This window comes from Anastrepha ludens, chromosome 2, assembly GCF_028408465.1.
Source record: "Anastrepha ludens isolate Willacy chromosome 2, idAnaLude1.1, whole genome shotgun sequence".
Classification (NCBI taxonomy): domain Eukaryota; kingdom Metazoa; phylum Arthropoda; class Insecta; order Diptera; family Tephritidae; genus Anastrepha; species Anastrepha ludens.
Genome location: NC_071498.1, coordinates 110,048,159 through 110,075,284, shown reverse-complemented (window position 1 = coordinate 110,075,284; position 27,126 = coordinate 110,048,159). Strand labels below are relative to the sequence as shown.

Below are 27,126 nucleotides of genomic sequence, written 5' to 3'. Positions count from 1 at the left end.
AGAAATTTTATTAAGAATTTATCGAATTTTTAGAAAATATTTATTCTACATTGTGATATTAATTGTTGGTATACAATTTGTAAATGCATAGTTACTACTGAGAATAAGTGCTTTGCTAGCTACTACTACGAGTGCCGACAACATCGATTTCTACACATGGAGAATATTAAAAATAATTCAGAGAATAAACTTGAGTTGCCTGAAGTATTGAGGTCGACAGTTTTGTAAATGTGAACTTAGTTGTGTAAATATTTATATAAATTGTAAACGCAAACGCCTTTTAAATATAAAAAATTCTTCTACGATTTGGGTATTTCAAGCTCGATTTTGAAGAAAACGGAAAACAAAGCTAATGACAAAGCAATGTTTATTAACACTAGTATAAAAATATCTTCTTAAAAAGTTGTATCGAAAATCAGTTTCATTAAGAAGAGTTTTCGAGACTAATATTTGCTTTCTTATAATAGTGATTCCCCCCAGTGGGCAATAACAGATATAAGTGAATAAATCGCGAACTTTAAACTTGTGGCTTTCATATATTTGAAAAGTTTAAAGCTTCCGTAATTTCTTATCAAAATTTCAAGCAAATCAGAGTAAAACTTAGAGAGTTATAGAAATTTTACTGAAAACATTTAGTAAAGGCAACTTGGAACTAGCGAGTCTTTACGATCATTTGACTCATTTTATAACAACAAAAAACAGTGTTTGTTGCTTCAACTCCTTGCTTATGATGCTCATGCTCTGTCACAGTCTTCTTCTCAATGTCGTTGTTGCCAGTAGATTAAAAACTAAACTACCAGAGTTCGCAAAGTTCAAGCAAAAAAATTTGCTCTGTATGAACGCGGTCTAATGAAGCTCTCTTGAAGTGTTGAAGAGTTGGCAGCACTGAAAATAGTGCGTTATAACCGTACTCGCTAGCGGCCTTCCTCGATAACTTTCCCTATTGCTTTCACCTGCAAATTTTTCATGAAGCGAGAAGATCCCAACCATAGCGAGAAGATCACAACCATAGCGAGCAGAGAAATGGCAAATCGAAGGTGTTTCTGAAAATAATGATCATATTATACTAACAATATAATATAACAACACGCTTAAACAAAACACTGTAAAAATATTACTATTGGTATTACTTTACCTGAAATGTCACTTAAGGAAACTTTCATCAAATACTAAATAGATTGCTAATTTTTCGAATTTTACGGGTAATCAGGCATATACAAAATGCATTCAACAGATTTTCATCTGGCAGTTTAAAATTTATCTGAAGTTATGCATAATCAGGCCTTTCTCTCGTCCAATCAGTTGTTCTTCAGACGTCAATGAATTAAATAAGCAAGTATGACAAATGCCGGACATTTTTTTTATGTCACCAAGACAAACTAAATTTTTTTATAAACAAACCGCTGGCACATCCCCTATTGCGTCAGCAAATCAGCTGATTCATTAAAAATCGCAGAGAGCCGGTTATCGATTGGCCACACCTTCTGGATTCTCACTGGGAATTGATTTATGTAAATGTGTACAGCCCGCGCCATACGATAGTACCACAATATGTCGACTAGTTTTGACACATTTTTCTTCGTTTTTCAATGTTCTTTCTTTTTGTAAAAGCTTTTTGTGGAGCAAAATTCATATAAATCCAAATTTCAAACTTTATACAAAAATTTAGAAAATTCCACAAACTTCTCATAAAATCCCACGGTTTTAATTAAAATTTCTGAACAAATTTTTAGTTTGTAGTTTTATAGCTTATTAAAAGTTAGTATTATAAAGTGTAAGTTTGAAGTTTCTAAAATGCCCTGTCGATTTTTTATGTTTTTTTTTTCTATGATTTTTTCCTGTTGATTTTTTATAAGTTTTTTTTCCTGTTTCTATATAACAAAATCACAATTTTTTCTTTGTTGTTTTTTTTTAATGAGTAATTTGCGCAACACGATCAGGGGAAAAAATTCTAAAAATTCAATGACATTTTTGCAACTTACACTTTATAGCGGTAAAATTAAATAGGCTTTAATTCTAATTAAACATTGTGAAAGTTTGATCAAAATGTATGCAATTTTTCTAATTTTTGTATAAAGTTTTTGTATAAATTGTGAGTCATATGGTTTTTGTTGTACAGTGGAAAAACAATAAACATTAAACCAAACAATAATAATCAAAATTAGTCGAAATAATAGGGTGCTATAGTTAGCCCGCGCTTTACACTCAGGGACTTGCTATTGCCTGCCGAAGGGGGACCACTACTAAAAAAACGTTTTGAAGTTTTATCGGTTTCGACGCCGAGACCTACCGAATGGTAGTCACGCACAAACTCATTCAACTACACCGCGAGATTTTTCAATACCTCTAAAACAGAAACGCCCATTATTATTATATATTGCAGGCTCAAAGTAATCGAACTTATTTGAGTTATATTTTTGTATTGAGATGTGACAATATATCGGTTGCCCTAATTTCAAAATAATCCTGCTTAAAATACCCAAGACATTTAGATGACTTCGCTAGTTGGAAAACAAATATTTTTTTCAAGCTTCGACTTTCCAATTAAAAATTATATTTGATTTTTTTAAGGAATATTTTTTCTATCGACTCTTTTCAATGGTTTCATCTTTTGATTTTGGCTTCTCAAATTTCTCAATCGATTTAAAATATCAATGACTTTGAATTTTTCTATACCTTCTTCCAATTCATCATCTGGGCCGGTCACCAATTCATCATCTGAGCAGATGTTAAGAATATTCACCAGCATCTCAGTCACCTGCAAAAATATTTCACTAACTGAGATATTTTTTTAATTTACACATAATTGTGTATGTATGTGTATCTGTATTGTGTGTGCAATACCTATGTATGAAAAATCATATAGGTAATTATGTGCACTAAATTACCTTCTCACCCACAAATGGCAATGACCACGTAAACACATCCATGAAATTTGGCAACCAATATGGATGTGGCGAACAATTAAATTGTCGAATATTCATAACGTTATTTTCATATTTCAGTACAGCTGCCTTTTGTCAAATGTCATTACGTTGTGTTGCATCAGCGCCAAATATAATTAGAAAGCATTATAAATATTAAATGCAATAATTGCCACACCAACAAATATCAAAATAGCCAACTAACAGAAGTGCGATATAAATACAAGGTGGCGCAGAATTAATCAACCAAAGTGTTTTAAATAAATGTTTTTACTATATAAAAAAATTATTTTGAGCGATGGAAATTTTCTGTTTGACCTTTACGCCCTCCACTGCTGGTCTGTTTGTATACGCCCCCTGTCTAGTTCACAACCGTCAAATGAGATTGATGTAGGACGCCATTTGAAAAAATGATAAATCTTCCGAAGGGTGATTAATTTTGAGCCACCTTATGTATACATCTACCAATGTTTTCTTTATCTTTTTTTTATTCTTAATTTGTTTTTTTTAGAGCACAATATGAGGCAAATACCTTGTTGTTATACACATCCAAATAATTAGGCGCCGAGAAAATGGTGATTAACGAAGGGAAACCCGTGGCCTGATTTTTGCGGTACATGCGATATCTGGCATTCAATGTGAAAAATAAACAAATCATGTGAATACTTATGAACATACATGTATATAAAAGTACTTATCCAAACGCCCCTTTTGATTTCAAATGAAATTTCAAAGCGTGAAAATATATATATTAAAAAATTTCACTTACCCCGCATCTTGCGCCTCATGGGCACGCACTATCGACAACAAATTGTTCTTTTGTAGAAATTCACAGCAGGCGCCATAGCTGTGAAGAGGAAGGAATTGCGTGTTTACAATAATGTTATTATTTACCAGAAAGTATTTTTTTTTAATAGGCAACGGCCGAACTTCGGCTCAGGCTTCGACTTCAGCCACAAAACTTCAGTTCCGCTCCGCAAAAATAATGTCGATCATTGGTCGAACATTTCAAATATTTTTTTTTATTGAAAAGTTATATGAACTTTTAGTCTATGTAATATTTTTCGAATACTGTTATCAAAGCCTACATTTTTTGTTGAAAAAAATTGCGATGCAATATCATCTGCTCTTTAATCGAGTGTGCCTAATGAAAAAATTTTAAGTGCTGCACGTCAGCTCAATACGTCAAGACGGTTTTGCTAGCAAATACAAAATAGCTATTGTTTCTACATTACAATGTCGAGTTCTTCAACTATGAGAGGTTAAATTATCACAAGTATTGAGTGTTTTTCTAGCTGCATGAGAACTATCGATATCGACAACTTAGAATGGCAACTTGTGACAACTTTTGTGGTCGAAACCAAAGCCTGAGCTGAAGTTCGGTCGCTCTCTATTAAAAATTAATCCTTCCTAGTATGTAAATAGTTCTTTGCAAGGACGCAAGTAGAACCAGTGAAATAATCTCAAACATTTTCTAGTTTGAGTAAAAAAGTTTCATATACGGAATGATTTTGAAGGGAGAAAGTGGTCATTTTGATCTAAATTTTAAATGTGCAGACCCTGGCAATACTGCGCGATTTCTTTCCTAACGATTAAAAAAAAAAAATATTTTTTAATATTGTAACTAATATTAATAGGAAAAAATCTCGATTTTTGGGGGTATCTTAAAATACAAGGTGGCACAAAATTAATCATACAATTTTGTGTGAATAACTTTTTTACTAAATACAAAAAAATTGGATTGAATGATGAAAATCTTTATTTTGGCCTTTAAGTGTTCCATTATTTGTGTGTTGGTATACAGCAGCTGTCTACCTCACAAATGTCGAATATGATTGACCATTTGAAAAATTATAAATGTTTCGATGGTGTGATTAATTTTGCGCCCCCTTGCAGTTCTAACTCACGTAAATCTTAATATTTTCCGAATTATTTAGTAATTATTTTGTCTGGAGTATGATGAATCATAATGTACATATTTACATTTACTAGTTACGAACTCACCTGAAAAAGTAGGAACATCCCCGCACTGAATTATGTGAAAAGAAGTCACTATTCTTCTCATTACCGAAGTCTTCCAATGGATCAGACCAAAGCAGATCGCACATGGGACCAAAAGCAGGCGGCTCTCTAAATCTGTTCAACTATAAAAACACATTTAAATTTTAGCATAGTTTTTTTTTAACGAAATTCAATAATAAAACAATAATAATAATAACAATTTTATAGAACTTTAAAGCCGGCCTTAAAAAATTATCCTAAATAATTTTATAAAATTATATGAAATAGAAATATGTGTAATCAAATGAAAGAAGAACGTCAAGAGTATTAAACAAAAATCACAGAAACCCTTGCCAAAAAATGTGAAGTCTTTCCTTTGAAGTTTTTGGCCTTGAATAAAAAAAATTGTGATAAAAAAAGAGGTTGTCTGTAAAGTCGGTTTACTGACGATAGTTTAACGTGACAACGTCATAAGAAAATATTGATGGAATGGTTGCAATTTTCAAAACAAAATTTTAATTTTATTTGTTTGAAAGATATTTTGTATGGATATAGAGGAGGAGGTAAATGGAATTGCAATGGAATAGGTCAAGTTACATTTACACAAACGTGAAAAATGACGAAACATTTATCAAATTCATGAAAGATATCTTCAATTTCGATTGTGCATCAGACGTTAATAAGTCAACAACACTAAGAGGCACCATCATCGATTTGCCTTTTTTAAGACACTTTACCCTCGAAACACTCCCTTTCATCTCCTACTTTTTCTATCATCGTCCTATTCTCAACAGAGAAATGGTTCATTACCATGCACACAGGAAGAAAACATATGCAAATACCAATATGTGAATTTATATACCTACATATGCGCATATACATACATATATATGCTCACTCAAGTAGGACAGAGCCAGATGTCGAACGTTGCCGAACGCGGGGGCCGATTGTGCTCTTTGTCGTTCGTTCCGCGCTCTCGCTTGCAGTTCAAGCACATTAGCTTACATTTGCTTGCGTACGGAATAGATTCGTATATTTGATATGTCCATATGATTTGTATGCATCTTTACATATAGATTTGTTCTTTTTGAAAATTGCGCCAAATTGTATTTGTATATGCATGTTTATATATATACATATATTAGTATACAACATATCTTATAAGGTATGTGGTAAATATTACCGTATATTTTGACGTGATAACGTCTTATAATTCGATTTAACAGGCTGCACGCACGAAAAAATGTGTCGTTACCTTGCTCATATGTCGTTACCTTGCTCATTGCCGTTACCTTGCTCATTGCATTGAATGAACTGCAAGCGAAAGCGCGGAACGAACGACAAAGCAAACAAAGCAAACGAACGGCAACGTTCGACATCTTGCTCTCTCCTACTTAAGTGAGCGTATATATGTATGTATATACGCATATGTACATATATAAATTCACGTATTTGTATTTGCATATGACTTCTTATTGATTATTATTAATTTGATTTACTTGAAGAATTTAAAATAAAACCAAGTTTGTTAATAATACCTGTTGTTTTAATGTTATTATTACTAATTTTTTTATTATATATGAAGGATAAAATGTATGGTAATATTTACCATATACCTTATAAGATATGTTTATACTAATATAATATATTATATGTATTATACATATACAATTTCGCGCAATTTTCAAAACGAACAAATCTATATGTAAAGATGCATACAAATCATATGGACATCTCAAATATACGAATCTATTCCGTACGCAAGCAAATGTAAGCTAATGTGCTTGAACTGCAAGCGAGAGCGCGGAACGAACGACAAAGAGCACAATCGGCCCCCGCGTTCGGCAACGTTCGACATCTGGCTCTGTCCTACTTGACTGAGCATATATATGTATGTATATGCGCATATGTAGGTATATAAATTCACATGCTTGTGTTTGCATATGCCTTCTTCCTGGGTGCATGGTAATGAGAATAGGACGGTGATAGAAAAAGTAGGAAATGAAAGGGAGTGTTTCGAGGGTAAAGTGTCTTGAAAAAGGCAAATCGATGATGGTCTGATGCACAATCGAAATTGAAGATATCTTTCATGAATTTGATAAATGTTTCGTCATTTTTCACGTTTGTGTAAATGTAATTTGACCTATTCCATTGCAATTCCATTTACCTCCTCCTCTATATCCATACAAAATATCCATCAAACAAATAAAATTAAAATTTTGTTTTGAAAATTGCAACCATTCCATCAATATTTTCTTATGACGTTGTCACGTTAAACTATCGTCAGTAAACCGACTTTACAGACAACCTCTTTTTTCCTTCATATATAATAAAAAAATTAATAATAATAACATTAAGACAACAGGTATTATTAACAAACTTGGTTTTATTTTAAATTCTTCAAGTAAATCAAATTAATAATAATCAATAAGAAGGCATATGCAAATACAAATACGTGAATTTATATATGTACATATGCGCATATACATACATATATACGCTCACTTAAGTAGGAGAGAACAAGATGTCGAACGTTGCCGTTCGTTTGCTTTGTTTGCTTTGTCGTTCGTTCCGCGCTTTCGCTTGCCGTACATTCAAGGTAACGGCAATGAGCAAGGTAACGACAAATGAGCAAGGTAACGACAAATGAGTATGGTAACGACACATTTTTTCGTGCGTGCAGCCGGCTAAATCGAATTATAAGACGTTATCACGTCAAAACCAATGTGGACCGTTTTCTCTGTCATAAACCAGGTTACGTTAAGTTGTAGCGGCTATTCACTATGAGACACACACAGGCGCATAGCCCTTCGTGATACCGCATGGGAAACTTGTACTGATCTCCCTAAAACCAATGCGAACTTTTCAAAAAAATTAAAAGATCATTAATGCTACAGAGCTGAGACCCTCCAACTCATTAAACAATTTTTTACCTACAGTGGTGAATCTTCGTCTGGATAGAACAAAACGGTGGCACAGTTCCTTCCTCTTCTTCCTTTACATAGCTTCTGCAGAATATACTGAAAAAAATGCAAAGGGCTATACGCTTAAACTATCCGATTTGACGGCATAAACACATTGAACCAAGTCGGCCTCCGTTGTATCATATATTGGAAATCAAAAGCACATCAGTAGATAGGAAACAGTAAAATACGCGCGTCAATTGAACTCGTTAGTAGCTTGTTGGAAAAAAGCTTGTATTCAATATTTCAGAGTCCAAATTACTAATGGATCTTAGACACCCAAATATTTGAGCTTACTAGCTTACTGTACGGGTATGCTCTTTGGCATCACGCGACATTGCTTTATTTCTCGCAACCGAAATCTCTCTCACAACTGAGAATTTCTATCACTTTCCATTGCTTATACACTTCTTAATTAATGAATTAATTATAGCGCTCGTTAATTAAAGAGAGCACCTCAACATTGTAACTTGTTTTGTCGCTACTTTGCATTTTAATCATTCAATTTGCACTTCCACCGTCGTCGTATGGATAAAGATCATCCTTTTATTGTGATAATTCACCCTAAATTTTATCATCAAACTACTAACGTCACGAGGCTGCTATATTGTATATTTTGTCTCTATACAACATGCATATCTACTCTCTTGATTACAACAGCCCTGTTCACATTTTGCTTTATCAGCCAGTAACTAAATTTCTGAAAACAGAATGACTGTTTGAATTCTGCAAGCGAAAGATATCTACACCTGCTATTTCTACAGGCGTAAGTAAACAATGTTGGCTATTATTGTTGCTGCTTGATGCCTAAATCTTTTTTCCGCAGAAGCAAGATATTTGAGAGGAATTTGCTGGAAGGAATAATTCTTATTCCTCAAGTCTCAAAGCATGGATGCTTAGCGGGCAACGAATAGAACAGCCACGAGAGCTGGGGCTTCAATAAGCTAGTACAAAGCTGTTTTTCTTACCGGCAAATTGTTACAAGTAAAAATGTATCCAGCAAAAACTTAAAATCTTCTCTCGATCTCTTCTTTATTGGAAGATTCTTGGGTACGGAAGCACCAATACAAAACAGGTCTAATATAAAGGAAAGGAAACAAAAAAAGGAGTATCTGATTTTACAACGCCACTAGTACCCTTTATTTCTTAACATAAATATGGCAGGAAACTTTTAATTCCTTAAATGCACTACTTTGGGGAAGTAGGCATGACTGCTAGACAATTTCAAGCATTCAGGCCAAGTATAATATGTGATAGAATTTTATTTGTGTATGAAATTGAAAGTAACTGAAACGAACATTTTAATATGGTATGATAGAAAGCAAATCTCAGCTACACAGCAACACAAATGAAAGTCACATTTCCGACAAACGCATTAAGTTCGTGATGCCTTGCAGTACCTATACTTGTTTGGACAGCCATACAGAGGCATGTGGTCTAATCCATCATAACGCACATCAGCCGCTGTGTGTTGGACTCATTGGTCGAATGGACTTGACTGCACTTGGCGACTCTAGTTCCTCTGGTGCAGTAAACGGCCAAGCAACCGATCGTTTTTACATATGCACTATGCCTAATCCAAACAAAACTCGGCCAAAGGGAGTGAGTGTGCTTCTGTTTTCGTGATGGATCTTTCTGTATCCTAAAAATTACTCTTTTGTGTAGAATGTAAAATTTTCCCCCTTTTGTTGCAACGTTACTTCGTTCAGATATAATTTCAATATTATCTAACTTGATTCTACAACACAGGTGATAAACTGTGCAAAGATTCACCTAGAAGAAGCACTTGCTCCCTGCAAAGAAGGGAAATTGTGTATTGCTAACTTCCCATGGCAGCCCACAGGCAAAAACACATTATAAAGGGTCTTTCAAAATACGCGCATGGATGTTGCTTTAAAATGAAACATGTAAAAATTTTGCTTCTTTCAGGCTTCAGTATTCTTATACAAAATACGGCTCTTAACAATTATGCGTGGAAAATTACATAATTTAAATGTCCACCGTCTACAGGTAAAATCCGCCAAACAGTCGTTTCATTAATGCCTAATTTTTGAGAACGTCGAGATATGGAAGTTGAAGGTTGTTCAGCAACACTTTGCGCTACAGCAGCGATATTCTCAACAGATCGTCGAGTTTTTTGTCTACCAGTTCATTTTCTATCCTCGACAAAGCCAGTTTCTTGGAATTTTTTCACTAACCTTTGAATTGTGGACTCATGACTCACTTGAACGATTCTTTCCATCAAAAAATCACGAATTTTTTTATTTGTAGTTCTCCGAAGTTTGCCATTTGTTTTTCTATCATTTTGGTATTTCATGCACAGCTATTTGATTTTGTGCTCTTCCGAATGGTAGTCAAGCACGAACCCTTTGGGCTACGGCGGCCATTTTTATAATAAGTCTCAATAATTTTAACGCGTTGTAAAATTGTGCATCTGTCTACTTGACAAATGTCAAAGTTGTCTTATAAATATTATGATTTTATTATATATATTTTAAAAAAAGAAGGTATCGTCTAGAAATCATCCACTACTGGCATCTAGGCGTCACTTTTGAAATACCTTTTATAAATCGCATATTTTACTTCTTCTCCCACTTTTTGATAACGAACAAAAACACTTTATGCTTACACGAAACAGCAAAAAATTATAACCCGATATGACTATTATAAATATGCTTTTTGAGTTTCGCCAACTGACTTTTGACACTCAACTGGCAATAACTTCGTAATTTTTCACTTTAATTAGCTAATGCTGGACTCTTTTAGTTGATAGAAATGTACAGTAGGGCTATCAATAACGAACAACATGACACAAATGTGAACCTTTAAAAACTGATTTATAAACAGATTAAGTGATTTAAAAAATAAATACCCCAAGGAACTCTTCTGCGTTAGAGGGTTAAATGTAATCAGAATTAAAAACTAAAATAAACACAACAAAGTCACAATACAATAAATTCGGATGACTTTGCCTAATTACCATATATACATACATATATTTATACAACACAGTTTGTTTCCCATAACCTGTTACAATTTCTTAACACAAATTACTCTATACTTATTTCTAATTTATTCCTTAATAAATTCAAAGGCTTGTAAAAATGCATACTACTATGAAAAATTCCTAAATTAAATAATTTTACATTTGTGCATAATTCAAATACCTTTTTTATGTCATCCAATGTGAAAATCTCGGGTGATAATCCACCATGAATGCAGAGGAACTGTTGATTAAGCAGCGCCGCCAATGGCAAACAGTCAAATGCTTCCATACAGGCATCATAAACATATTCCGAATATTTTATTTTGCCTTCAATTCATAATGGAATAAAATTAGTGAATAACAACAAAATATATTAGGGGCATAAATAAAGGTCATACATTCCTGTTTAAACGTGAAATATTCTGTAAGGTGGCGGCATTCATGATTGCCGCGCAATAGAAACAGTGTCGTCGGATACCAAATCTTTAACGCCCACAAGTAAAGCACACACTGCCGAGATGAAGGGAGATTTGGTAGAAAACATATGCAGATGAATGTAAAAAGTCATAATGTTTAAAAACAAATTTTTATGATATAAAACACATTATACATATATTATTATACACATACATATACATATACAGCACATACATTAGACCGGGTCGATTATATGGCAAAAAAGTTTGTATAGCATTCAGTCTCAAAATAAACTCTCACCTTAACCACGCCTTAAAAATATCGAAAATTGTTTTAATAACTTTTTTGTCGCTAACATTTAAAAGAATTCATATATGATGATGGTAGAGATTGAGATAATTAAATTTGTTGATGGAAAAAAAATTTTGTTATTACCACGATGCTGCAAAACGAGTCACAACAGAAATTACGCCCGAAAATTTCACCAAAAACTGAAGGTCACAAAGTTTCAAGACCGGGGCGTCATCCTGTAATGACGAGATGGAACACTTCCCCAAACTGTTGGTAGACGCAGAAGACAACAATGCTGTCTCTGGAGCTGATATCTCGCAATACCTAATCAGGGATGATGGAGTACCGATCCTGCCCCCAAGTCTTGCCGAAGGGCGAGTTGCAATGCAGCGTCTCAAAAACAACAAAGTCTTGCGCACTGTTTAAAGCTGGAGGGGATGAGTTGGTAGGAAACATACACCGACTTATCGACTTGATATGGCAAGAAGCAAACATGCCCGGGGATTGAAGTCCCAGTAGCCTTTGTCCTATCCTAAAGAAAGGATACCCCACGAACTGCGCCAAATGTCGAGGGATAAGCATCATCGCTATCGCATATAAAATTCCATCCTGCCTGCCATGTGATAAACTGAAACCTTCTGTCCGTCGACCAAATATTTACACTGTGGCTTATCCTGGAGAGCCATGAGGATCAAGTTGACACGCATCACCTATTCGTCGACGTTGAGTAGCACACAAAGTTCCGTCAAGATAGGAAATGGCTTCTCCGAACCTTTTCATCCCGTTCGAGGCTTCAGACACCCAATTCGAGATTTCCTATGGTCAGCAATATCTTCAACTTTATTATGGAGAGTATAGATCGCAGAGCGGGGGTAGAATGATACCGAACTTTCCTTGCGTATGCTGATGACATCGACATCAACGGTCATACCAAGCGGAATGTCCCGTTACTTTCACGGCTATTGAAAAGGAGTCCGCATGATTGGGACTGGCGATAAAATAGGACAAGGAGTTGCGGCGTCTTAAACCACAGATAAAAGTTAACAACTACAGGGTTTGATTGAAAACTAATGAGCCTTATTTTTTTAAGCAGTCTTATTAAACCTTTTGGCTTATACAACTAATATTCTTCAAAATAGGACCCTTGAGCGTCATACACCGCTGGTAGGTGTCCTTCCACTGCAGGAAACATTTTTTAAACTCATCCGCCGGAATCGCGTTCAATTCGGCTGTCACAATTTTTTGGATCGCCTCGATGGAGTCGAAAATAAATAAATAAATTCGATGTGGTCAAAGACATTATATATCTTGGTTCTGCTATTACCAGCAAAAATAATGTAAGATGTGAAATCAAGCGGATAATTCAAGGATAACTCTTGCCAACAGGTGCTAATTTTTCTAGAATCGTACGTACGATGTACAACCAGATAAGCAACGGAGCACACGAAGGTCGAAATGATGGGAAATCACTTAAAATTATTTTTTTATTTAGTAAAAAAGTAATTCAAAAACAAAATTGGGTGATTCATTTCGCGCCACCTCATATTGCAAGGCACCTCCAACAATCTAGAATTTTTTACAGTTAAACTAAGTTTTTAAAAATATGTTATGCTTAACACGCATCAGCCTTTTGTGTCAGTTTGGTAACAGCACCACTTCAGTTTGGGTGAAAAATGTTAAGCAAAATTTTTTTATTACGTAAAAAAATTATTCAAAAACAAAATTGTAGATTAATTTGGCCACCTTGTAAAATGCTTAAAAATATTTATCCTTTGATTCCGGTCACAAGTTATAATCAATGGCGCGACTAAGGCGAAAAAATTCTCTCAAAGTAAGATGTAAAACCAAAAAGTGATGTTATTACTAAATTTTTTTGCGACCCAGCCTGATCATATATATATACATGCATATGTATGTGTAGATATAAAAAAATTGTGTTATTGAGTAATGAAAAGATTGAATGTGCTTGTGTTCACAATACTTTTCTTTTTCATATTGTATGCACATATAAAGGGTGGTTAAATATCAAAGGCCGATGTTGAATGTGAACCACACCTAAACATCAACGACGTAAGCCAGTAACAATTCAAGAGCTAAAGGATGATATATTTCGGCACATTAACGGCATAGAACCTCAATTATGCCTCACCCCCATCGAAAATTTGGACCATCGGATGGAGGTGTGCCGCCTAGGCCGCGGCGACTATTTGGCCAATATTTTGTTCCACGCATAATTGAACCATACCAATATTATCATAATAAAGGGAAATGACAATAACTTCCTAAAGAATTGTACTTTATTTGAAATCAACACCGGCCCTTAAAACTTAACCACCCTTTAGATAAGGAACTATTTGCATTTGGTGGTCTTTGGAGGTGTGCCGCCGAGGCCGCAGCGGCCATTTGGCCAATATTCTATTCCATACGTAATTGAGCCATGCCAATATTATCATAATAAAGAGAAATGATAATAATTTCTTAAAAAAAATTGTATTTTATTCAAAATCAACACCGGCCCTTGAAACTTAACCACCCTTTATATGCGCATATGCGTACCCACCTCAATGCTAAAATATCCTCTGTCGACATAGTCCCCCAGAAAAAGGTATCGCGTGGATGCTGGGGGCCCACCAACTTCAAATAGCTTGACGAGATCAAAGAACTGACCATGAATATCGCCACAAACTGTCACCGGCGCCTCCACATCAATCATATTCTTTTCGTTTCGCAGTAAAGTGGCGCCTTCATTTATGATGCGCAGCGCAGGGCCCTCCTCCATGCGTCCTTCGAGCAAGAAATGCGCCCGCATAGCATCATAGTCCGGCTTCCCCGTTTTGGCATTGAACACCTCGTCCATGGTGAGCTTGTGGGCGGGCGGAAGTGGCACATCTTCGAGAAGAAAAGTGAAAAAAAAAAAAACAAAATGAAAATAATATAATGTAAATAAGTAATAATTTTCAAGTGGCAAGCAATTACAACCATGAAACATTTTCTATGAGCATTTTTCAAGTCTTAGACTCTATGACAGCTCCGCAATTGCACAAGTTCGTAATAATATTTAGAATTTACGCTTCTTTTATTTTAATCACAATCGAATAAACGGTACACATACATACTTACATACATAGATTATATTTTAATTGCCGCACTTGGGATGATTTATGTGAACAACACTTGATTATAGCTTTTGCTACCTCGTAAATAAATGCACGAATATTATTTACATATATATTTATTTATATATATAATCGGGAATATGTCTAGGGTGCATAAGCTAGTTGAGGACAGGCATAAATGTGGCTATAACTTCCCGAAGCCATTATTTTTCCTTTCGTTTTTTTTTCAGATAATACATGGCTATGGGCATCAGGTTCGCTGTGAATTGGAAGCATCAGGCGGCGATGCTGATCCTGTTACAAAAGCAAAAAACATGAGGGGCATTCTAACACTGTCCGATCTGCAGAATTTATTCAACAGGTGCAAGTGATCATTGACAAAGAGCCTTCAAAATCAATGAGAGCCCTTAGGAGTAATGCTTCTGAGGGTCTTATCAGTCGAGTTCATGTCCATGAAGATCTACGGTATAAATTCTACTTCATTCGCAGAAGGCATGCACTAGAACAATAGTGAGTTATCCGATTAAAACGTCTTCTAAACAAAATTAAATACCCTGAAGCACTTGACACGTTTTTTTTTTTTGAGGAAAAAATATTGACCAAAACCAAAAGACCAACCGCATAAATAGCAGATGGCTATGTTCGAATTCAGCCCTCTTTATGGTTACAGTTATGATTTTAGGGGTTGGGAACAAGAAGGGATATGTCATGCCATCACACTTCATGCCAGGACTTCTTAGTGGGTAAAAATTATAATATTAAACTTTTAATGATAAATGTTTTAAAAATGCCCAGATATAAGCACACATTTCACTAAGCTTAAATTAGTTACTAAAAAAGGTAAAGTAAAGTAAGTAAAGAAGAATATTGTATTGTTGTATTATATTTAAAATACACAAATTGAATTTTTCGGGTTAGTTTATAATTGGCATTGGATCCTCCTTTGATTACAACTTGTTGTAGTCGACAATGCAGTGGCGTGAACAAGTTTTTTTTTTATAATATTTTTATAAATTTTTGACCATTCGACATAATTGCACTTCTTAGGCATTTAGCGCTATCAAACTGTCTTTCATTTTTGGAAACCGATTAGAAAAGTATTGGTCATATATGTTCGATTCGGTTAAGGTTAGGGTTTTTTAAATTTGGTATTTTTTTTTCTTGCTACCTAAAACTCTTTTGTTGCTTTGTTGGAAGCATGCGTTCATGCGTTGTCATGCTGGAAAATCCACTTCTCAACAAAATTATCATCAAAAAAGGTAGTAAGTATTTTGTCTAGAAATTCTATATACTTGGCTTTATTAATTTCTGTGGATATGAAACATGTCGGCGCTTTGTATTTCACACTAATGGCTGCCCAAAACATAACCGAACCCTCTTCAAAATTACGAACCATTCTCGTATCCTTTTTTCCGTTTATCATGCCAATATATTTGGGAATTATCTGGTTCGACCAGACTGAATTTAAAAAAAAAAAACAAAATTACTCTTTCCCATTCATCTTTACAAAATTTGTACTTTTCTGCAAATTCCAATCCGGCCTGTTTTTTATATATTCGGAACTAAAATCCGCTTGCAAAATTTTTTGGGCACGACAGGTAGTATCTTCGAGAATTAAAGGTGTATTTCGTTTCAACAGGACTATTTGGTTTATTTATAGCTAAACATTTGATTTCCCGAACATCTGTAATGCTAAGTTTTGATTTTCTACCACTTCTCTTGGTTCATCCGTAACTTTCTTTCAAATGGAAGTAATGAAAAACCTCAGTTTTGCTTCTTTTTAATTTTGAAGCCAACTCTCGCAATGTAAGGTGTCTTTCTCTCCATGCTGAAATTCGTCCCTATTTAAAGTTTTTTCGCGCGACATATTTTTTTGTTTCTAAACCAGAAAATTCACATAAACTTAATAACTTACATTGCACACTTTTAAATTAAAAGCAAACGTTTTTGGTCTTATAATTTTTTCGTGAGGTGTATATCGAGTTTCTAGAGACAGTAGTGAAATTCTGGATTGATAGTGTACAGCGGTGGCAGTCCATACATCTATCAGCAAGACTCTGCTGCACGCAAAGCGATGGCGACACAAAATTAAATGGCTGAAAATTTCCATGACCACATAGTGCCGAAATTATGGTCGCCTAACTCCCCCAGTCCTTAATCTCCTGGATTATTACGTACGGGACCTAATTGAGCGTAAAATCAATAAGCATCCTTGCAACACGATTGCTTCTCTGAAGACTCCATCTAATACAGTTATGGTCAATATGAATATAGTACTCGTTTGAAAAGTCCGTGCAAAGTCAGAGAGACTGCACTACTGGTACGTATTGAGGTTATGTTTAGTTAGTAGCATGTATTGGAAGAACACACACAAAGTTTCAGTAAAATCGTTATAATTATTTGAGTTTTCTCTCCCAGCAACGCACCAACTCACGTCTCAGCAGTTGTGATAGCAAACTTAATGGATATAAAATTCACATTCCACCTATTATCCATACCTGGATCCTTCGGACTACTATTTCTTCCTATATTAGAAGAAATGGCTGGCAGGAAAAATATTTTATTCAACCGGGGATGTGGTTGCAGAATCGAATGGCTATTTTTCAGAATTGGGCAAATTTTATTATTTAGACAGCATCAACAAACTAGAATAGTGTTGGACGACGTACATATATAAGCCTACAAGAAGACTATGTCGAAAAATAAAAAAAAAATTACCCCAAACAATTAAGTCGTTTTTTCTCATGCACGTACTTTTAAAAAGACCTTGAATGAATGAATGAATTTGAAAAGGTCGAGCCAAGGAGCACCAGGAGATTTGGTTGCTCCTAAAACACTCAGGCTAAAGAGCCCATTTTATTTAAAGCTTGGAAAGGGGGTAGATAGTCAAGGAGGGAGGTAGAAAAGTATCAGAGAAAGAAATAGAAAAGAATAGAGACCGAGATAGAGACAGAGACAGAGATAGAGATAGTTAGTCCTGTGAGAACTTTCCAGATTCTTTGGCAAATCTGTAAATAACCTCCAGTTTTAGAGAACAAATATTACTCATTCTCATGACATCGGAACCCAATACTCGTAGCCGTGCTCTAGCAATGGCAGGACACTCACAGAGAAAGAAAAATACCTTAGTAAGCAGCATTTGATTCATGTAATCGTTTCCGGATACCACTTTAGATCAATCAGTAACAGGTTTTTGCAATTTACACAATGGTCATTTATAATAACGTCCCATCGATATTTTGAATCAATATTTTTATTTTTGTAATTGCAACAAAAAAGCATGAACGTGAAATAACTAAGCGCCGCTAAAGCAAGCTCGATAATTCGATTGGTGATGATAAAATAATAATCTGCTGCGTAGTTTAAATGTTTAAAATATCAGCAAGTGAAGGGAAAAAGTAGGTAAGTATCATAATTTTTGTACTCAAAATTCGGTGGGGATTGAATAGAAAATTTGTATTATTAGGTCAATTTTATACAATAATTGAGATATACAAATTTATTTATCCTTAATAAAAGTAACTTGATCTGCAGCGCTTTTTATTAACTGAATAATATTTTTTTGCTTTCTCGCTATATTCCTCACTATATTTTAGTTTTTTTTTTCACTATTCTTGTATATAATATAATTGCTATAAATCAACTGGCAAAAAAGGGAATTGCCAACTAACAGAATATATATATAACTATAGTCAAAACCGTGGCTCACTGCAAAACACATTTGCTGGCAGTTCGGCTATCAAACTCCAACTATGTATCAAACTGTCAAATCAAGGAAATAAAAAAACAAAAACTACTAGTTTCATAATTTATTGAGAGAATACATATAAAAAACCATCTGCCATTCGGAAGCGGCATACAACTGTAGGTTCTTTCATTTGTAGAGAAATATCAATTCGAGGAGGAGCTCGGCCAAACACCTAGCAAAGCGTGAAAGCAGCAATTATTATTATTATTAAAAGGTAGTACACAGCGGCTGCTGCTTGTTTGCTTTCAAGTTCTCTCCACATGCTCGGACTCTTTGGACCACGCTGCGTATACGCAACCAAACGCTACCTGTAGTTGAATTTAAAACTTCTGATTTTTCTGGTTTTTGCTAATATTAAATATCAAAGATAGCCCTTCAACTATTATTCAAATAGCGAATGTTGTACCATGTCGAATATTCTGCTTTATATTGTTTCAAAAATTACCTACAATGCTATTGTACTATTATGGATTTTAACTCCTTTTATTTCGAAAAGGTTAAGTTCTTTTACTTTTTATTATTTTTCTTTTGTATTCAGTTTTTATTGCGACTAGTTACAAAATATTTAAAAGTAACGAGGCATTCGAAGTGAGTTTGTATAAAACAAATTAGTGTTAGGATACTCTACTTAAATATTATAGAAATAAATAAACGAATTTTTTTTAATTATTAAGTGATTGAATGTTTTTGATTCGTGTGGTACATAAAAAAATCATTCGGGAACTTTAGGTCCAATCTGAATGTAACGAGAAATTTTATCACCGAAAGTTGTAACCGGAGAATTTCATAATTTTTCCAAGTGGGTCCTCGCTTGGGCAGCCATTTATCCTCACCTAACCTAACCTAACAGAGAACGGCTAATGAAATCTGATTGGTATTAATTAGTTTTTAGCTTGCTGAATCTCCTTCCTGAGTTTTTAGTACAGGGACGTGAGTAAATGATTAAAAAATCCAGCTAAATTACAGGTAAGAAAATACTGCTAAATGCTATGAAAAACGAATCTAAATTTTTGTACAAATTTATTGTTTCTAAATTTTGTTTTTAAAGTAAATTTGTACATAAGAATTAAAACTGAGAAAAAACCTTGAAACAACTATGCAAATAACTTATAAAAAAACTTTATGTATAACATGTCAGGTACAATTTTTCTGACCACATTTGGGGTCTTTACAAGGGTATCGTAAGTGTCGTATTATTATATGTTGTAAACTTTGAACAGCTCAAAAGACTTCACAAAGTACCGTACAAATCATTTAAACATTTTTTTGCAGAGCTGGACATCAGGCGGCCAATTAAACTCCCTGATCATTGCAGTATTTTTCAAGCAGAAATCTTTGCGGTAGGAAAGGCTGCAGAAATATCGCTAGCAAGTACATCAAGCAACTCAAACATAAATATATACGTTGAGAGTGAAGCGGCAATAAATGCAATTAACTCATATGAAATTTCATGTAAAAAGTTCTTAGGACCAGAGAAGCCATAGAGAGGCTAGCCGCAGTCACACGGTTACACATCTATTAGGTACCCGGACATGAGGGCATTGCTGGAAACGAAATTGTAGATGAGATTACCAAAAGCGCTGTTTACATACAATTCGAGCAAGAAAACGAGATACTGAAACCTTTAAATGCGGTATACAATGATATTCCTACGGACATGAAAACACGGATAGACAGGAGGTGGAATAATGTAGCCACTTGTAAAGCCGGGAAAATCATGTGCACACAGAATGCAGATAAATTCGCTAGATTCGTACTAGCCCTGTCTATCTAGAAAGAACAGCAGAACTATAATATGTATACTCACCACAAGCCACAATTTCTTACCGGCACACGCATACAATATTGGGATTGCAGATTTTGCAATGAACTAGAAGAGAGGAAAACTCTGGAACACTTTCTATGTTCTTGCCCTGCATTAGCTAGAACCCGAATGAAATGTTTAGGAGCTCTACAATATGAGAGGTTAGAATGTCTCTCGGGGTTACAGCTTCAGAGCTTACTTAGATTCGCAAAAGACGCAGGCTATTACAAGAAGCCTACTACAAGGAAACCTAAGGGTCAAGCTCCATCTGGTACCACTAAGGACCAATAGGTATATGTGATGGCTTTCAGCCAGCCAGGTCAACCTATGTATAAAAATATTTGCACTAAAATACAAATTAATTGAAATAATAAACTGCTCGAAACGCAGTAAGCGCATAGAAGCCAAGGAAAAAAAACCCAATTAATTAAACTTTGAGGAACAAAATCAAGGTCCACACCACAAACACGACGAGGAGCTCAGCCTACCGACCAAAAAGGATTTAAGAGCCCATTATACATATATATGTATATAATTACTTAGATAAGAATAAAACACTTCATACTTACAAATAACCCAATATGCAATGTTACCTTCATTACATGAAGCACAAAAGCTTAAAATGCCAAAGAAGTTATGTGAATTTACCATGAACATGAGATCATTTGACAATTTTGGAATCCCTACAACAGTCGGATACACATTTTAATGAGCATTTAAGATTAAACAGTAAATTAAGCATTTGTACTTTAAGGAGGATTTCTGGCTTATAAGAGAAAAGATTCGCGCTTGTTTTTCTCCTTATTCTTCACTCTTATATTTGAACTAAAACATTTGGAAAAAAATTCAAATAATTCTTATAGCCTAATAAGGTAATTTTTGGAATTGTATTAAGAACTTCGTTTCCTTTCCAAAATTTTTTTTCTTTCAAGACTTAAAAAAAAGAATTTCAAAACTTCTTCGAGTTGGTTTAATGTTAAGAGCTTTTAGAAAACAATTGTTCATTAAAAATTGTTTATAATTATTTAAAAAAAGGTCCTAAATGATTTTTTTTTCTAAGTTCACATAGAAGTTAAATATTTGAAATTCAAAAATATTTTCTAGGAATTTCTGTTTCAGGCAAGAATAACGATTTCTATTTTATCTACGCCACTGGAATTGGATTGGAAAAGCATCTGGAAAAAGAAAAAATACAACTTTTTGTATACTATTTTATATGTACAAAACATATTCAAAATGCAGCCGCCGTAAGCGAATGGTGCGAATGGTTCTAAAATGCCTGGATCTGAATATCCGTGATGTAACAGAAAACGTTTTTTTCTAATAACGATCGCCGCTCAGCTCACTTAGTTTTTAAAATTTTCGTCAATCTAAAAATGATTTCCACTTCACCATTACAAGTTCAGAAAAAGCGCGTTTGTACAGAATAGCAGAGTCGCTACTCGACTCTCAATCAATTTAGCAGAATTATCTGTTGAGCTGTCGTAATGATATATATAAATTTTTTTTTTTCTTTGCTTACAAACATTTTTCCCCCTTCTCTATAATTTTTTAGTTTACATTATGTTTTCAATTTCATTTATTTATTAATTCAGTAAGTCAAGAAATACAAAGTTTCTTACAGACTACATAGAACTAAGAGTATTTGTAAGAATTATATATACATACATGTTTCGAAACTATTTCAAGAAATTATTAAGTGATAATTTCAACTTAAATTTAGTTAACGATAAATCAAAAGTCAAACAACGTGAAATATGGTTGAACTCTTTCAATGTTCTATTCATAGGTGCTTTCGAGGCATAAACAGTTCTAACCCGCTCTAGGAAGAATAAATCATTATTCCGACGATTTTTTCGAGGTATGTAAAAATGAATACGCTCTAAAAGTATAGGCGAGTCAACTGTCCCATTTATAATATCAAACACAAGGCAGAGTGGCAGTATACTTCTTCTACTTTGTAACGATTTTAAGTCTAGTAATGCACACCTTGCTTTCTTTATAAGAAGGAATCGGATCAGTGAAGTTCAACGATCTGAGTGCAAAACAAAGAAATTTCTTTTGAATACGTGCAAGTCTATTCATGAGGCTCTGATGATAAAGCCTCCAAATAAAGACGGCATAACCCAACTTCGATCGTACGAGTGAAGTAAATAGTGACTGCAAAGAATAAGGATCCGTAAAGTCGGAAGCAAAACTCCGAATGAATGCAAGTGTAGAATACGAAATGACTAAGAAACTGAAAGGTGGAGTCGAAAATTACACCCAAATCAGTCATTTCATTAAGAGTACTTGGGCGCGACTTCCTTATCAAATATGAGGTAGAGATTAAATGCTTTCACTTAGAAAGTGACACATGATAGCATTTCGTAATATTTAATTGATATAGATTCCCATCGCACCATGCCACGACGTTGTTGAGGCCTGATTGAAGATCATATGAATCAAACAGATTTCGTACAGTTTTAAAAAATTTTAAGTCGTCTGCATATACAAGAAACTCAGAGAAATGAAAACATTCAGATATGTCATTAATAAAAATTACAAAGAACAAAGGGCCCAAAATGCTGCACTGATGGGCTCCAGAAGAAGGAATGAAAGGGTAAGAAGATACTACACATTCACGATTGAAAAGAAACGACTTTATTCATTTAAGGAAAGAGTGAAACCCAAAACTCATTAGCTTAAAGATTAAGGGTGAATGGCAGACTTTATCGAAGACCTTGGAAAAATCCGTATAAACTGCATCGACTTGAAGGCTATTATTGAAAGACGATGTAAAAAAGTATGAGAAAACAGTAAGATTAGTGACAGTTGACCTACCAGCCATAAAACCATGATGATTACTTGATATATAACGTTTTACAGCGAATTATAATTTTTGTTTGACAATATACTCTAAGAGCTTTGAAACCGTTGAAAGTTTGGATATAGTTCTGTAGTTCGCGGTATCATTTTTATTCCCAACTTTAAATGTAGGTGTGATAGAGGGCACTTTCCAAGCATCTATGAGTTGTCCACAAGCTAATGATTTAGTAAAAATTATCAGAAGAGGATAGGCAAGAGCAGAGCATTTTTTGACAAAAGAAGATGATAATCCCTCAGCATCCACTTGCCATGAACTTCGGATGTGCTGAATACCATCCCAAATATCATCGACAGTTAACTGGAGAGAACCAAAATTAACAGAAGAAGTAGTATGCTCTCTATCATATCTAATTGATCCTGACGCTGGTACAAAATTGAAACTAAAAAAAAGTCCGCAAAAAGGTCAACAGCCTCCTTGGTAGAGGAAACGTAGTTTCCATTGAAGAAGACATCTAAGGGAATGCTAGAGCAGCACTTCCTGGACTTTAAATATCGCCAGAACGCTTTAGGATTCGTTTTGATTTCATCCTCGAACATATTTATACTGCCGAACTTTACTTAAGTACTTAAATTTTTTAGCAATGCGCAAATATTTATCTCTGTGAACTTTGACATTAGATAATTTAAATTTTTTAAATTACCCTTTTACATATTTACAAATCTTTGGTGTTTTGGCACTCCCTTCTTAGATCTCTCAAAGCCTCACTTAGAATTAGGCCAACGACAAATAACACACATTTTTCTACTTCAATCTGCATAATACGAGTATTGTAGTCTATCATTGCAGATAAATGGCTTTCTGAACTTAATGAATTTTTAAATTCTGGTACATAGTAAAAAAATACTCTATTCAATCATTCTTGTTTCGTTGCGTTTTGGAAGATTCAAGTGCATGCCACATAAAACTGCTTGGGAAGTCCTTTTGTCTTAAATTACGAGTGCAAAGTCTGTTTTCGATTTGCAATAATTGCAATAGTGTTAATTTTCATGAGATGGCATCACGTTCTGTCAGTAAAAAAAAACAATCTGATGGTCGTCACTAGCTACACAAGCGCAATGTTAAAGTTTTCACTGCGAATGGAAGAGGAAAAGTAAGTTCTAATTTAATAAATACTAATTTGAAGTGTATCATTATTTTTTTAGCGCAAAACTAAATCAAAATTTTTCAAACAACACGTTCGGCGCGAAACAAACAACATTACTGCAATATTACGGCAGCTGTTCAGCTGCGTATCAGCAGCAGCCCATCGAAAAGTAACAGGGTCGCAATATTGCTCTAATTATTGTGTGCGGCGAACACACCGAAAGATTTTGTGTGCGTGCACAAGTATGTGGAAGTAGTAATAGCTGCTAAAGTGTTGCCTAGTTTTTGGCACTTTTAACAGGGTGAACTTTACAAAAGAAAAAATATGAATATTCACTTAAAAATTTATTTGAATGAGTGACATTTAATAAATGCAAGTAACCTTTTGTTATCGAAACACTTAAATAAAAATGTGTATAGGATTAATAAATAAAAAATGTACTTAAACTGGAATTTCTTGGACGCGTATCTATAAACGTGCACTTAGCAGATGTGCTACTTACATACATACTTGGTGAAAAATACAAGAAAAATGAATGTACAGGGTCCGACACTCGAAGTGTAACCAATTTCAGACCGCTCGCGCAACTAAATGACTAAATGACAGTCCAGAGTATTACTATATTTAAAATGGTTCAAAAAGGTTCTGACCGTAGCATTCGCCGCATACTGAAAAATAATCTCAAAGTTAAGCCTTACAAGATCCAAAAGGCGCATGAACTCACATCAAAACAGCAACATGTCAGACTTGAGAGAGCGAAGGAGTTGCTTCGTTTGGCCGAAAGCAGTCAATTTCCGAACATTGTGTTTTCTCACGAGAAAATTTTTCAAATTGAGCAATTCGTAAGCTCCGATCGTTCATACGAGAATTTGAGTCATCGATTAGCCACCAGGAGGTAGCACCCGTCACAGGTAATGGTTTAGGCCGCTGTAACTGCAGATGGGCGCTCTCCAATCGTTTTCATCGAGTCTGGCGTCAAAGTAAATGCGAAATATTATTCTGGAGACTTCTTTGAAGCCGTGTGTAGACAAGCATTTCGGTGACAGACCATGGACGTTTCAACAGGACTCGAAACCGTCTCACAAAGCTCGAGTGAACCAAGAATGGCTAAAAAACAACATTCCGAACTTCATAACGTCCACACAATGGCTCTCAAACTTACCAAACGCGAATCCGATGGATTATTCTTTTTGGGCCATTTTGGAGAGCAAGGTCCGAACTAAAAGATTCACCAGTCTCGAGACTCTGAAAAAAGCCATTGCCTGCGAGTGGAACAAAATACCTGCAAGTCACATTCGGGCAGCTTGTGATTCGTTTCTGGACCGTATCAAGGCCATAGTCAAAGCAAAAGGTGGTCATATCGAGCAAAACTAAATTGATTTTTAATTTTGTACACACATTTTTCACTTTGAATTGAATAAAAGTAATTTTTCAAAATAAATTTATGGCCTATATAATGATTTACTATCTGAAATTAATTGAGATGATTTATTAACTAACTTAAAAATTTCGCACTGCTATTCTACGCTTAAGTCAATTTTATATGAGCACTTCCCAGATGATATACCGATGAAGAAGGTGTTTCCTAAATTACTTTGGTAGAAACGGGTAATATAAGGAGCATTTTTAAAAGAATTTCATTACTTTAGTAACGCAAGTTTAATATTAAATGTAGTCCGCAGTTTTTTTGGAAATATTTCAAATCAAAAAAGGGGATCGCCAGTTACTTTACTTGCTAGATTTTTTCTAGATTGTAAGCCTGCACTGTGGCTTAGGAATGCTGCAAATTTATTTCCTGATTTTTGTAAATCGAATTTAGCCCCATACTAATTTGCCTTATATTTTCAACTTCAACTATTTAGGTATTACGTTAGAAGACATTAATAATGCAAGTGCCAAACTAAAATCCTTTACGTAAATAGATGTTGATTGGCTTTCTGCAATTTTGGTCAAAAAGAGTCCAGCTTTAATTTACCCCTTGAATTTTATTTTTAATAAATCCTTGTCTTCTGGAAATTTTTTTCATACTTGGAAGTTTACAACAATTACACCTATCATTAAATATGGCAACAAAATTAATATTTGGAATTTTAGACTCACAGCTAAGCTTTCCAATATTTCGAGAATTCTTGAACACCCAGCCAACATCAAACTGAGTTTTGCAGTAAATCTATTATTATCCCGAATAAGCAGGGTTTTATTGGTGTGAAATCTTGTGTTTCCAATCTTGCAGTTTTTAGTTAATATTACTTCAAGTCATTTTCGTCTGGATTTCAAGTAGATTGTATTTATACAGACTTTTCAAAAGCAAGTATTTCACATAATATTAATTGAAAAGCTAGCATATATTGGCTTTCATTCGGCTTTTCTACGATAGTAGAACAGACATTGTGTTGCTTCAATTGGTGGAGTGACTTCTAGCCCTTTTGTTTCAACTTCGGGGGTACCAGAAATTGGTGTCCTAGATTCTAAATATTCAGATCCATATAACTTTCAGTTACTAATTACTTCAGTGATTCGAACGAATTTGAAGTATGCGCTGGAGCGTGTTCAGAAAATACTTCTCAAACTCGCATTTCACTCCTCAATCCTTTCAGATCCCATACTGCCATATTCTTCTCGTCTATTACTTTGAAATTTTAAGTCTCCTAATTGCCCCATATCCGTTTTGTGTTTATCTTTTATTCCCGCCCTTTTTAACAGTGTTGTTGATACTTCTTACTGGTTCGAATGGATTAAATTTAATGTCCCAGCGAGCTCTTCGAAATTTCCTTCACAACATGCCAGTAAAACTCCTATCTATCATGCCATTAGACAATTTAATGCCCTAAGCAATGTTATATCGCTCATGTTTTCTCTGTCGAAAGTACTTTTGTGAAATCTCTTCAATTCTTTCTTTTAATAATTTCTTAATTGAAATATG

The 27,126-nt window shown here is 34.5% G+C and overlaps 1 protein-coding gene across 9 annotated transcripts in view; it reads right to left on the bottom strand.

Annotated features, from left to right (window-relative positions):
• LOC128855079 (serine/threonine-protein phosphatase 2B catalytic subunit 1) overlaps positions 1-27,126 on the bottom strand; it is a 52,138-nt gene that overhangs the window by 6,780 nt on the left and 18,232 nt on the right. For all 9 annotated transcript variants that reach the window (XM_054089684.1, XM_054089682.1, XM_054089686.1 and 6 more), the window contains 8 exons: positions 14,143-14,471; positions 11,273-11,384; positions 11,056-11,201; positions 4,929-5,068; positions 3,694-3,771; positions 3,457-3,550; positions 2,889-3,014; positions 2,677-2,758 (listed from right to left, as the gene is read on the bottom strand). In XM_054089684.1, the coding sequence (XP_053945659.1) occupies positions 2,677-2,758; positions 2,889-3,014; positions 3,457-3,550; positions 3,694-3,771; positions 4,929-5,068; positions 11,056-11,201; positions 11,273-11,384; positions 14,143-14,471 (1,107 nt within the window). The remainder of the gene's footprint in view (positions 1-2,676; positions 2,759-2,888; positions 3,015-3,456; positions 3,551-3,693; positions 3,772-4,928; positions 5,069-11,055; positions 11,202-11,272; positions 11,385-14,142; positions 14,472-27,126) is intronic.